Consider the following 13,923-nt stretch of genomic DNA (forward strand, 5'->3'; position numbering starts at 1 on the left):
ACAAAACAAGTCCCCTGTGACTTAACGAACACTACCCAACAGTGTATTCTACAGATTGTAGAGTTCCCAGACTAAATGAGAGAAAAGGGGCAGACCCCGTATCTGAAGACCAAATGACAAAATCTCCTCAAATCTGAGAAAAACAAATGGACATGCAGATTTAAGATCAAACAACTACAAATATTCCAGAGTACCACACTGAGGCACATTATAATCAATTTTTCTAAAAACAAATACTAAAAGGAATCCTTAAAGCAACACACAAAATAATTCATCACCTACCTTGGACCATCCTTAAACTAATCAGTAGATTCGAAGGGGAAACTGCTCAGTTCAGAGGGAAATGAGATAATATATTCAAAATGTTAAAGTTAAAACAAACAAACAAAGAAACCAAAACTGCTAACCAATCATTTTAAACTATTATTCAAATATTAAGGATAATATGATATTTCCAGCTAACCAAATGTGGGGAAAGTTCATTAGTCAAAAGTACAGTTTAGCTACATGTAAAGACCTGAACAATTTAGTAGCCAAATTTTTAGGATTCTTTACTTTCTTTTTCTAACTTTTTTTTGTTGTTTTATTATTGAGTTAGATTAATTTTACAATCTTGTGCAAATTCCATTGTAGAGCACAAGTGTTCATTTACACATGAACTTACGTATATTTGTTGTCACATTTTCCTCCTCTGTGAGTTACCACAAGATCTTGTATATAGTTTCCTGTGCTATACAGTATAAACTTTTTAAAGTATTCTGCATATGCATGTCACTGTATACAAATTTTGAAATCTCTGTCTGTCCCTTCACAACCCCAATGCCTTGGGCAACAACAAGCTTGTATTCTGTGACTATGAGTCTGATTCTGTTTTGTACTTTTTTTTTCTTTTTCCCTTAGATTCCACATATGAGCAATCTCATATGGCACTTCTCTTTCTGTTTTCGTCTTTCTTCACTTAGAATGAGATTCTCCAGGGATAACCATGTTGCTGCAAATGGTTTGTATTGTAAGTTTTAAAGCTTGAATAGTATTCCATTGTATAAATGTAACACATCCTCCTTATCCAGTCATCTGTTGATGGAAATTTAAGCTGTTTCCATGTTGGCTTTTGGAAATATTTCTGCTATGTACCTTGGGGTGCAGGTGTCTTTTTGAAGTAGGGCTCCTTCTGGACATATGCAACTTATTAGATTTCTTCTCGTTCAAATCCCCACTGGCAGTTCATTACTTCCATTTGTTTGGAAGAGGGGGATGAGCATCAATCTCCTCTGTCAGTATCCTGCAGAATTGTGGTATCATCAGGGTATTCTTCTAATGGAAGGAATGAACAAGACAATACTTATTGTGGGGGGCTTTTAGAAAAGTACTTTTGGCCCTTTTACACAAAAGATGAATAGAACAATGTATAAGACAAAAAAAAATAAATATAGTTCTAGAGCAGGGAGAAGAGGACCTGACATATCCCTGAGAAAATGGATCTTGGATGCTGTGGAATCCAAGGAATCATATCAAAGAGCCAATTTGAGATTCTCAACATGACTTCAAGAGCGTGGGCATTGGAGTCACCTAACACATGAACCTGGCTGCTTACATCTTGTAGGGATGATGGGATAAAACCACCTATATCTCAAATCAAAGTACACCATTCAGTGTGAATTACTGCACAGGTCCTCCACTGGGAGGCAGTCTGAATACCCAAGCCATTTGATTTTTTAACAAACAAGAAATGGCCCTGGAGAGGATTTTTACAGGGAGAGATCCACAGGCTCCTGCTGTTTCATATTACAATGAACATCCTGTTGCAAGTTGCTGGGGCCCATCTGTAGCAAGCTCTCTGGTTAAAAAACCTGAGGGGGCAAAGTGCCTAAGCACAAATATCTGAACTGCTAGCTCTCAGTAGACTTTCGTAATTAGGAATCTTGCTTCTGAGAACTTGTCTTGGAAGATCTGAGAGAATTCCATGCCGGGTATCATTTGCTCTATGTCAGAGATTTTAAAGGTCTATAATCAGAGGTATTGCGCTTTTGTGGGGAAACTGGAACATGAGTTTTCACAAATACTGTCCTTAATACCTGTGGCAATGGACTTTAATTAATTTTGCCCATCTTTAGGGTTGGCCAGCAAGGAAAGGCTATATAGTGTATTGTTTCAGGTGTTTGATGTTTGGAAAAGGCAAAGCTATAGAGGAAAAGCTAAAAGATTAGTGGCTATCATCTGATGATGCAAATGGGGGATTAGAATGCTTGGAGCAAAGTCAATGTTTTAGGGCAGTAGACGTTTTCTGTGTGATACTGTAACATTGAATCATAGCATTATGCTTTGTTTCAAAATCCACACTACACAACAAAACAAGGAGTGAAGCAGAACTAAAACTATGAATGCTAGTTGATATTAATGTATCACAGGTTGTTCATCAATTAAACAAATGAACTGCATTAATGCAAGTTGTTATATAAAATAGGTGGACTTGTGTGAGGGGAAAAGATGTATGCACATTCAATATAGAACTCTTTGTATTTCTGAAGGAGAAATATAAAATGGCTATCCTTAGGCTCAGTAATTCTGGGTCTTAAAGAGGTTTGCAACTCTGACTGGTCAGTGCTCCCAGACCCAGGCCCATTGTTGGAGTCAGAGCTATTGATTTACCTGCTTGTTTGACCTTAATCTGGAAATTGCAATTTACAATCACGTTTGGAATTTTGAGACATTCCCCCAAGAAAGGAGTCACAAGATGATAATCCCAGGAGAATGACCAGAACCTGCTGAAGTTCCTCCTGGTGCCTGATGAGTCTGATCAGACAAGAGAAGATCATGGGCTAATAACCCTCCGGTCACCAGACGGCCCCATGTCAACAGATGTACGTGCCAAGGTACTGGAAGAAGATTTACCAGAGAATCTAATTAATTGATATCTCCTCTTTTCCCCAATGTTTTCACTATATAATCACTAAGCCCCAACCCTAAGACAGACTCACAGTTTTCAAGACAATAGCCTTCTGTAAGTCCTCCTTGTGTGGCAAATCAATAAAGCTGCCTCTTTTCTTCTAAGCCCCAAGACCTGGCCTCTGAGTTACTTGGCACAGTAGGGCTAGGGCTGATCTTTTGGCAACACTTTCTTTTCATATTCCTGTAAAACTATATCTGTTATAAAATATTTTCATGGATAAATGACTTGAGCAGGACTTTTCTTTCTGAAAAAATTATATAAATGGTCACAATATATAAAACACACTCAACAGTCATGAATCATAAGACAAATTAAAATTAAAGCCAGAGATAGTGCTTCAGAACACTAAGACATCTAGTAGCAACAACAGCAGCAACCGCGGTGGCAACAAATCAAAGCAAAGAAGGAGAAGGAGGAGCGAGGGAGAAAGAAAATTACAGGTGTTGGCTATGGGTAGCAAACACCTCAATCCTCGTCTGTTGCTGAGGGATATGAACTGCAAAAGCCATTGTTAAAAAAAGTTTGATACTTCACCTGTCAGTTAAGCATCAAACCTGGCATCCCACCTCTATGGAATGTTAGTGAGTCCACAAGTTTTGTGGGTTATTAAAGGCAGAAACGTAACCAAAATTTGGCAGTAGTACACAACAGGCTTTTCATTAATGTAACCCATTTGCAGTTTTTACCCGGGATGGGAGAAATTCTCCACTATGAATTAATGGAATAGGACAAGGGAACTTCTAGTGACAAGAGAACACTTGAGGGTTGTTATGTGTCTAATTTAACATGCCTCAAGCAGGAATATGGACAATCTCTGGGTTCAACTCTGGAAAAAAAAAAAAAAGCAGGAACAATATGCAGTGTTCCATATCCTCAGAAATTTTCTCATAGTCTATGACTGGCAGATGTAATCTGCAGTCTCATGGGCTCTGCAAAGCACACAGGCTCTATCTAAATGTCTAAAATCCACTCACATGGAAGATGCTTAAAACAAGCAAATACGTTAGAAGTTTGAGTTGGTATCTGCAGGCTTTCCAGCTAACAGTCCCAATGACCATGAAGAACTATCTTTGCAGAAATTATTCACAGCACAGCCTGTCTGCCTTTATTTCTTCAACCCCTTTAATCAATACAATAACCTCATAAACCCCTTGGTGCATATATCTGACATTGTAGAAAGCTTTGTGAGTGTCATTTAACCACATACAATAAAACATGCTAATATGGGCACAGACCTCTCCTTTAGAAGCCAATATGTTGTTTAACATCGTGGCCCTTTAAGCATGATGTAATTGAGCTAAGAGTTTCAGTCTTTATGCCGTTTATGTTGCACGGACAACTCCTTGGATATACCTCTCTGTGTTTCATTGTTTTCTAATGGCCCTCAAGTATGCAGCCCCTACTTCCCCCTAAGATAGTACCCCACTCCATGTGCCCTTTGAAATGTGCTGAGGTAGAAAGCCCCTAAAGTTTTAGCAGCTATATTTCCCACCTTCTGCAATGAAGCAGACTCACCAACAACAACTCTAGAGCTGATGCTGTTTCTCACTTGTTAGATTAAGTCAGCACAATGTCACCAATGGGATGTCTTGCAGGAAGGAAATGTGGTCAAGACCCGAGTCATGATAGAACAGGGGTAGATACCTTGAGCTAGGATAGCTAGCAAGGAAGCATATACTTCTGGCTTTGCCAGATAAAAGCTGACTGATTCTGGTGATCTTTACTATCATGCATATAGGGGAAAATGTGTTTCCCAAATTGATAGCTGCATGTCAGGTACCAGATGATCTGTTGCTCTGCAAAAGTAATGAAAGCATATGTGGAATAATAGCTGCAGTTGGAGTCACCATCTGTCTAACATTATGATAGCCCACTGTCAGATGCCAGGACCCACCTGTCCTTGGCACAGACAAATCAGGGGAGATAAAAGAGTATGTGTTAAGAATTTTCACTGTTGAATCTTGCAAATCCCTGATATTGGTCACTCATTGGTGCCATCCCTTCAGCAAAGTAGAATTCCTAGAGGATAAAAATTCTCCTAGATAACTGCTGTTCTAGTGACTTCCATGTGACATTTCCCATATAGATTTCATTCCACTGATCAGGGAACCAATGTCAGTTGCTGAAAAAGATTGTTTCAATTATGTGTTCTGGAACTGGGGAGATAACCAGAGGTTGGGCTTGAGGACTAGAAGGGGTAACCAACTGATCAATTTGGTTGGTCCATGAGGTACCAAGATATGCAGTTAGACACGATTCTAGGTGTGCTGTTGAGGGTGTTCTGGATGAGATGACCGTTTAGAATCTTTAGACTGAGTAAAGTACATACTCGTGCCCAATGCAAGGGGCCTCATCCAACTCACTGAAGGGCAGAATAGAACAACAATGACAAACAGCAGAGTAAGGGAAAATGTGTTCTTTCTGCTTACCTTTGTCCTGAGATGCCAGTCTTCTCCTGTCTTTAAACTCAGACTTGGTCTCAGACTAAAACTTCCATCATTGTCCTGCTTTGAATTTCCCTAAACCATCACACTCAGATGGGATCTTGTCCTCCAGCTTGCTGACTACAGGTCTTAGAATTTCTCAGGCTCCATATTCATGTAAGCAAATTTCTTATACTAAGTTTACACTGATATATTGATCATAGGTAGATCAGTACATAGGTAGTTAGGTATTTAGATAGATAGAGAGACAGACAAATTGATATGTAGATAAAGAGATACCTATAGATGTGATATGATATAGTTATAAATTATTAAACATTGATATATGTATTCTATTAGTTGTTGTTTTCTGGAGAAACGAGACTAAGGAGAGGGGTGTACCATGCTGACTATGAGATAAGACTTGAGCTAAAACTCCATGATCTCCTGACCTCCATATATCCCTACTCTGACTTCTAGTTCTGAGTGAAATTTTCACTCTCTTGGAATTACTGTCAGTTCAAAGCCTGTGTCCAGAACTCCCCGAAAGTTCTGATTAAATTCTTTCCCCAGTGGATGCTCAGAGTGGTAAGTTCCTCCTATGTGGTAGGATGGGAGGAACATTAATAACGTTCATTTTTGGCAGCTTACCAGGGTCCTTCCTCAAGGGGACCCTAAGCTGTCTTTTTATTCAACAGTTTCAGTTTCTGTAAACTCTTTCAAGTGTAGGAATTGATTTTGAACAGAGATTCTGACTCTTTGCTCAATGATTCTAGACAGACATTTATTCATTTGACCTGGATACAAATCTCATATGAATTTGGTACTCATCCCATCTATTTCATGTCTAGGAACACCTTGATCAGCCAGCCCATGCCATTTGTCTCTGTGATTCAGTCTATTCTGATTGCTGCTGTTTCACTCTAATGTTTACAAAAATCCAGTCACATTTTGCCTTTGGTGATTGTGTGCTACCTCCTGGCCCCTGCCATCAAGCGATCCAATTACCCTCCATAGTGTTTAGATTCTCCAGTTCAGTGATTGCATCTCTAGGGTGGTTTCTGTTCTACAGAGACCAAAAATCACAGAGCTCTTCAAGGATTCTGGGACTCACCCTCACACATTCATTCCTCACAACTATGGTAAAGGGAACATTCCCTGGACCCCACGTTGTGAGTGAGCAGTTCTCACAAGGTAAATTGACTCTAAGGCAAGTCTCACTATCCCTTTGTATTCCTCTGTCTACATCATGCCCAGGCCATTCTGGCATTGATTGTGTTTCTAGGCCACCTTTCCAGCCATGCTTCAGACAAACTGCTAGTGTTCTTTCTTAAATTCCACACAGAAGCTACATTAAATTCACACTCTGCTTAGTGGAATCATATCAATAAATACTATGTAATCCAAGTTTAAGCCCTTCCTTCACTAACTGACTGGGAACCAATGTCAGTGCTCACTTTGTCTATTCCAATTGTGCACCCTTTATGCATTTTAACATCCATCCCCCATATTTTATCACTTACAATGGGAAATATCGTACAGTTCCATTGGAGTATAGCCCACATCCTTATGGATCAGATTTTTATAAGACTTCTTCTATTATAATAAAATCATTTTACAGTGTTGTATCTAATTCGAGTGTAGAGCAAATTTTTTCAGTTATATATGAACATGTATCTATTCATTGTCACATTTTTTTCTTTGTGAGCTAGCATAAGATCTTGTATATATTTCCCTGTGCTATACAGTATAGTTTTGTTTATCTATTCTACAATTTTGAAATCCCAGTCTATCTCTTCCCACCCCCCACCCCTTGGGAACCACAAGTTTATACTCTATGTCTGTGAGTCTATTTCTGTTTTGCATTTATGCTTCGTTTTTTTGTTTGTTTGTTTTGTTTTTTTGTTTGTTTGTTTTTTAGATTACACATATGTGCGATCTCATATGGTATTTTTCTTTCTCTTTCTTGCTTACATCATTTAGAATGACATTCTCCAGGAAAATCCATGTTGCTGCAAATGGCATTATGTTGTCGGGTTTTATGTCTGAGTAGTATTCTATTGTATATATATACCACCTCTTCTTTATCCAGTCATCTGTTGATGGACGTTTAGTCTGTTTCCGTGTCTTGGCTATTGTAAATAATATTGCTATGGACATTCGGGTGCAGGTGCCATCCTGGTGTAGGGTTCCTTCTGTATATGTGTCCAGGAGCGGTATTCCTGGGTCATAAGGTAAGTCTATTCCTAGTCTTTTGAGGAATCCCCATACTGTTTTCCACAGTGGCTGCACCAAACTGCATTCCCACTAAAAGGGAACGAGGGTCCCCTTTTCTCCACAGCCTCTCCAGCATTTGTCATTTGTGGACTTTTGTATGATGGCCATTCTGACTAGTGTGAGGTGATACCTCATTGTAGTTTTGATTTGCATTTCTCTGATAATTAGTGATATTGAACATTTGTTCATGTGCCTATTGATCATTTGTATGTCTTCCTTGGAGAATGGCTTGTTAAGGCCTTTTGTCCGTTTTTGGATTGGGTTGTTTGGTTGTATCTTATTAAGTCATATGAGCTGCTTTTATATTCTGCAGGTCAGGCCTTTGTTGGTTACATTTGTAAAAACATTTTTCCCATTTAGTGGGTTGACTTTTTGTTTTATTTATGGCTTCCTTTGCTGTGCAGAAGCTTGTAAGTTTCACTAGGTCCCATTTGTTTATTCTTGCTTTTATTTCTTCTAGGAGAAAATTTTTCAGATGTATGTCAGATAGTGGTTTGCCTATATTTTCCTCTAGGAGGTTTATTGTATCTTGCCTTATGTTTAAGTCTTTGATCTATCTTGAGTTGCTTTCTATGTATGGTGTAAGGTAGTGTTCTAGCTTCATTGTTTTACATGCTGCTGTCCAGTTTACCCAAAACCATTTGCTGAAAAGACTGTCTTTGTTCCATTGTATATTCTTGCATCCTTTGTCAAAGATTAGGTGACCAGAAGTTTGTGGGTTCATTTCTGTGCTCTCTATTCTGTTCCAACGGTCTATAGGTCTGCTTTTGTACCAATACCATGCTGTCTTGATGACTGTAGCTCTATAGTATTTTCTGAAGTCTGGGAGAGTTATTCCTCCAGCCTCTTTCTTTCTCTTCAGTAATGCTTTGGCAATTCTAGGTTTTTTGTGGTTCCATATAAATTTTATTGTGATTTCTTCTAGTTTTATGAAGTATGTCCTGGGTAATTTGATAGGGATTGCATGAAATCTGTAGATTGACTTGGGCAGTGTGACCATTTTAACAATATTGTTCTTCCAATCCAAGAGCATGGGGTATCTTTCCATTTTTTTAAGTCTTCTTTAATTTCCTTCAACAATGGTTTACAGTTTTCCCTGTATAATTCTTTCGCCTACTTGGTTAGATTTATTCCCAGATATTTTATTACTTTGGGTGCTATTATAAGGGGAATTGTTTCTTTTCTTTCTTTTTCTGTTGATTCATCATTAGTGTAATGAAATGCCACTGATTTTTGAACGTTAATCTTGTAATCTGCTCCCTTGCTGAATTCTTTGATCAGGCTCTATTAGTTTTTGTGTGGACCTTTTAGGGTTTTCTATATACAGTAACCTGTCAGTTGGCATATAGTGAAAATTTTACCTCTTCTTTTCCAATTTGGATCCCTTTTGTTTCTATGTCTCTTGCCTGATTGCTGTGGCTAGGACTTCTAAGACTATGTTGAATAGGAGTGGTGATAGTGGGCATCCTTGTCTTGTCCCAGATTTTAGTGGGAATCTTTTGAATTTTTCAACTTTGAGTACTTTGTTGGCTGTAGGTTTGTCATATTTATGTTTTATTAAGTTATGTTCCCTCTATACCAACGTTGGTGAGAGTTTTTATCATGAATGGGTGTTGAATTTTATCAAATGTTTTTTCTGTACCTATTGAAAATATCATGTGTTTTTTGTCTTTTCTCTTGTTGATAGGATTTATTACATTATTACATTGATTGATTTCCATATGTTGAACCACCCTTGTGTCCCTCGGATGAACCCAACTTCGTCATGATGTATAAACTCTTATGTTTTGTTGGATTCTATTTGCTAATATTTTGGTGAGAATTTTGGCGTTTATTTTCATCAGTGATATTGGCATATAAGTCCTTTTTTTGGTAGTGTCTTTGCCTGGTTTTGGTATGAGGGTGACAGTGGCTTCATAGAATGCGTTTGGGAGTATTCCCTCCTTTTGATCTTCTGGAAAATTTTGAGAAGGACTGGTATGAGTTCTTCTTTGCATGTTGGTAGAATTCCCTGGTGAAGCCATCTGCCCTGGACATTTATTTGTAGGGAGTTTTTTTTTTTTTTTTTTTTTTTTACTGCTAATTCAATTTCACTTCTAGTGATATGTTTGTTCAAGGGGTCAGTTTCTTCTTGATTCAGTCTTGGTGGACAGTGTGTTTCCAGAAACTTGTCCATCTCCTCTAGGTTATCCAGTTTGGTTCCATATAATTTTTGTAATATTCTTGCATGATATTCTGTATTTCTCTTTTATTTGTTGTAATATCTCCATTATCCTTTCTTATTCTGCTAATTTGTGATCTCTCTTTTTTCTTCTTTGTGTGTTTGGCCAGAGTTTGTCGATTTTGTTTCCTTTTTCAAAAAAAACACCTTTGGGTTTGGTTGATTTTTTCTATGGTCTTTTTAATCTGTATTTTATTTATTTTCTCCCTAATCTTTATAATTTCCTTCCTTCTGCTGCCTTTTGGGGATTTTTGTTCTTCTTTTCCTTTTTCACTCAGCTGGTGGGTTAAGTTGTTTCTTTCAGATTGTTCTTCTTTTTTGAGGAAGCCCTGTATTTCTATAAACTTCCCTCTTAGCACTGCCTTTGCTGTGTCCCACAAATTTTGTGTGATTGTGCTTTCATTTTCATTTGTCTCAAGGTACCTTTTAATTTCAGTTTTGATTTCCTCATAAACACATTTTTTTTAATAACATATTTTTTATTCTCCATGTCTTCCTTTTGTTCTCCTTTGTTTCTCTGTTGTTGATTTCTAGTTTCATGGCATTGTGGTCAGTAAAGGTGCTTGAGATAATTTCTATCTTCTTAAAATTGCTGAGTTTTCCTTTGTGCCCAAGTACACGATCAATCCTGGAAAGTGACCCATGTGCACTTGGAAAGAATGTGTATCCTATTTTGGCGGTGGTTTAATGCTCTGAAAATATACACCAAATCTAATTTTTCTATTGTATTATTTAATTTCTCTTTGCCTTATTTATTTTCTGTCTGGAAGATCTGTGTAGTGATGTTAATGTGGTGTTAAAATCTCCTAACTATGATAGTATTCTCATCAATATTCCCACTTTATCTCTGTTAGTAATTCTTTTATGTACTTAGGTGCTCCTATATTGGGTTCATATGTATTAATGAGTGTAATATCCTCAACATGTATCAGCTGCTTTAATCATTATAAAATGTCCTTCTTTATCTTTATGGCCTTTGTTTTAAAGTGTTTTGTCTGAAATCAGTACTGCAACACCTGCTATTTTGGCTATTCCATTTGCATGGAATATCCTTTCCATCCTTTCACTGTCAATCTATATGTGTCCTCCTCCCTAATCTGAGTCTCTTGTATGCAGCATATTGAAGGTTCTTGCTTTATTATGCAGTCTGCCACTCTATGTCTTTTGACTGGAGCATTTAGTGCATTAACACTGACAGTAATTAATGATAGATGTGTGTTCATTGCCATTTTGTACTTATCTTTGCAGTTGAGTTGGTATTTCCTCCTTGCTCCTTTCTTCTTCCTTTTATGGTTTGGTATCTTTCCTTTGTGTTTCCATGGATCTTATTCATTTTTATGACTCACTTGTCTGTTTTGGCTTGTGGTTACCCTTTTTTGTAAGTCTATTAGCCATTACTATTACTGTTTTTTGAAACTGATAGTAACATGATCTCAAATCCATCCTCCAGAGAACAAAAAATTTTAAAAAGAAAGAAAAAAGATTTCTATGTTCTCTTGACTGTCTCTTCCACTCTCAATGATATATACGTCTTCTTTTATTATTTCGTTTTTATTTTGTTTGTAATTCATGAGTTATCACTTTTCAAGTTGTGAGTTTCTCATTTGTGTAGCACCCTGCTGCTTTTCTATTTAGAGTAGGCCTTACAATATTTCTCTTAGCATGCGTTTCATGTTGCTGAACTCTTGTAGCTTTTTCTTGTCTGTGAAATTCTTTATGTCTCCTTCTATCCTAAAGGATAGCTTGCTGGATAAAGTATCTTAGGCTGAATCTGTTTTTTCATTCAGGACTTTGAATATATCTTGCCTCTCCCTTCTGGCCTGTAGTGTTTGTGTAGAGAAATCAGCTGAGAGCCTTATCGGGGTTCCCTTGTAACTCACTATTTGCTTTTCTTTTGCTGCCTTTAGGATAATTTCTCTATCCTTGACTCTGGCCATCTTGATTATGATATGTCTTGGTGTGGGTCTGTTTGGGATCTTCCTGATTGGGACCCTCTGAGCTTCCTGTACATGGATATCTGATTTCTTCTTTAGGTTTGGGAAGTTTTCATTCATGACTTCAATAACCTTTTCTATACCTTTGATCTTTCTTCCCCCTCTGGGACCCATATTATGTGAAGAATGGCACACTTTTTATTATCCCACACATCCCTTATGCTATTTTCATTTTTTTTTTTTTTTTGTTTATCTCGTAGCTCTTCTGATTGGTGCTTACTATTGTCCTGTATTCTAGGTCACTAATTTGTTCCTCTGCATTATCTAGTCTGCTTTGCACAGCCTTTAGATCATTCATAATCTCAGCTGGTGAGTTTACCATTTCTACTTGTCTCTTCTTTGTAGCCTCCACTTCAGTTTTGACATATTTTATATCTCTCAACACTATCTCTTTTAACTCCTTCAGTATTTTGATCACTCCTTTTTTGATATCTTGATGTAGTAGGCGATCGATGTGCATCTCATTGATTGTTCTTTCAGGCGATTTCCATTGTTCTTTTAATTGGGAATGACTTCTCTGCTTCTTCATCTTGCTAATACCTCTCTGGCATGGTGGTTTATGGAGTATCAGTTATCTGTTGTTGTCCTTAAGGAGTTTACCTATCTAATGCCTAGGTAGGAATAAAACTTAGAAAAGAGATAAAAAGAGAGACAGAGAAAGAAGTTTAAAAGAAGGGAGATAACATTTGAAAACGTTGTATAATGAATAATAGAAGAAACAGTTGAAGCCAAAATTTTAACAATAATAATAATAAAATATTTAAAATAAATTTAGGGGAAGTAATAATGGGAATATATATAATTGTTTAAGAAGTAAAAATTAAAATGATAATAGAAAATAGAAAAGGTACAACAGATTAAAAAAAATAAATGGAAGTGTTCAGTATTCTCCTGGAGACTGTCTGCATTTAATGTGAAGTCTTTTTGTCTTTGTCCTGTTTTGGAAGCTCAGCTTGCTGTTTCCAGTTGGGCCCTCCATTGGTACCCTCGTCTGTGCTCATCCCAGTGTCGGTCAGCAAGCAGATCACGCCTCCTCCCAACACTAGGTCAGGTGCAGCTCTCCTTTGTTGGTGGCAGGCAGTTCACTGCCCCTCTGAATGCTGCAGTCAGGTGTTGCAGACTGGCCAGGTTTGAGGGTTGGTCGCACCCAATCCAAGCACCACATTCAGGGGCTGTGTTCCTACCTGAAAGGCAGGGGACACCTGCCATCTCCCACGGCCGGTCACTCCACTGCTTTTTGCCTCTGCACGCACTGCCTTGGGTCGGCACTCTGCAGGCGGGCTCAGGGAAGGAAAAGGAATAGTCCTGTCCCTGCTCCTGGCAAACCCAGCTCCTTGTTTGTCTTGGTGCAGCAAGTTCTCTGAGGGACCAGGACGGAAGGATCCTATCTACCTCACAGGGCTGCAGCCAAGTCTTCGTCTGGCCCTTTGAGGCAGCTAAGCCCTTAGGCACAGATGCAGGTTTTGCCCCCATCCCCACCAGGGTGCTAAGCACCAGAGGAAAATGGCAGCTATGCCTGAACCCCACCTCTCTTCACCTGAAAACTTTCTGTAGGTTTCAGGGATGTGGGTATGCACCCTCACCCCAGGGCACAACAGCCATGTTCTTTTATGGAGGGACCAGTTTGTTTCTGCCCTGTGCACCCACAGCCACGGCACGCAGTCCCATGCAGTACCCTGGGGCTGCCTTAGTGCAGTCGAACCCACTCAATGCCCGGCTCGGGCAGCCTGGCTCTCCCCAGCTGTCAGCCCGCATCTCGGGCAGGGTGTCACAGGGACCCTCTGTGCCCATTTCACTAAGTTCTGTCAGTCAAGGGCTGCTCTGTACAAATCCGAGCCTCGGAGTTTTCCCCCTCTGTCCCTCTGGCCTCTCAGTTGGAGAAGGGTGACACAGCAAGCGAGAGCCAGTCCTCCTTTGCCACTCCCACCCTGAGGGAACTGTCCCAAACTGTTTTGCCCTTTCTTCTCTCTATTTCCTTTTCTCCTACCAGATTTTTGGCATCTCTATCTGTTGAAGAGGACAATGTTCTGTCGGAGTTCTGCTGGAGCTCTGGTAGGC

General features: G+C 38.8%; 1 protein-coding gene across 1 annotated transcript in view; it reads right to left on the bottom strand.

Moving 5' to 3' along the window:
* LOC116663379 (cullin-4B-like) overlaps positions 1–13,620 on the bottom strand; it is a 40,049-nt gene extending 26,429 nt beyond the window's left edge. The window contains 1 exon segment of the mRNA XM_032479149.1: positions 13,541–13,620. Within this exon segment, the coding sequence (XP_032335040.1) occupies positions 13,541–13,620 (80 nt within the window).
* Between the last annotated feature and the right edge of the window lie 303 nt (positions 13,621–13,923).

Source organism: Camelus ferus, chromosome 4, assembly GCF_009834535.1.
Source record: "Camelus ferus isolate YT-003-E chromosome 4, BCGSAC_Cfer_1.0, whole genome shotgun sequence".
Classification (NCBI taxonomy): Eukaryota; Metazoa; Chordata; class Mammalia; order Artiodactyla; family Camelidae; genus Camelus; species Camelus ferus.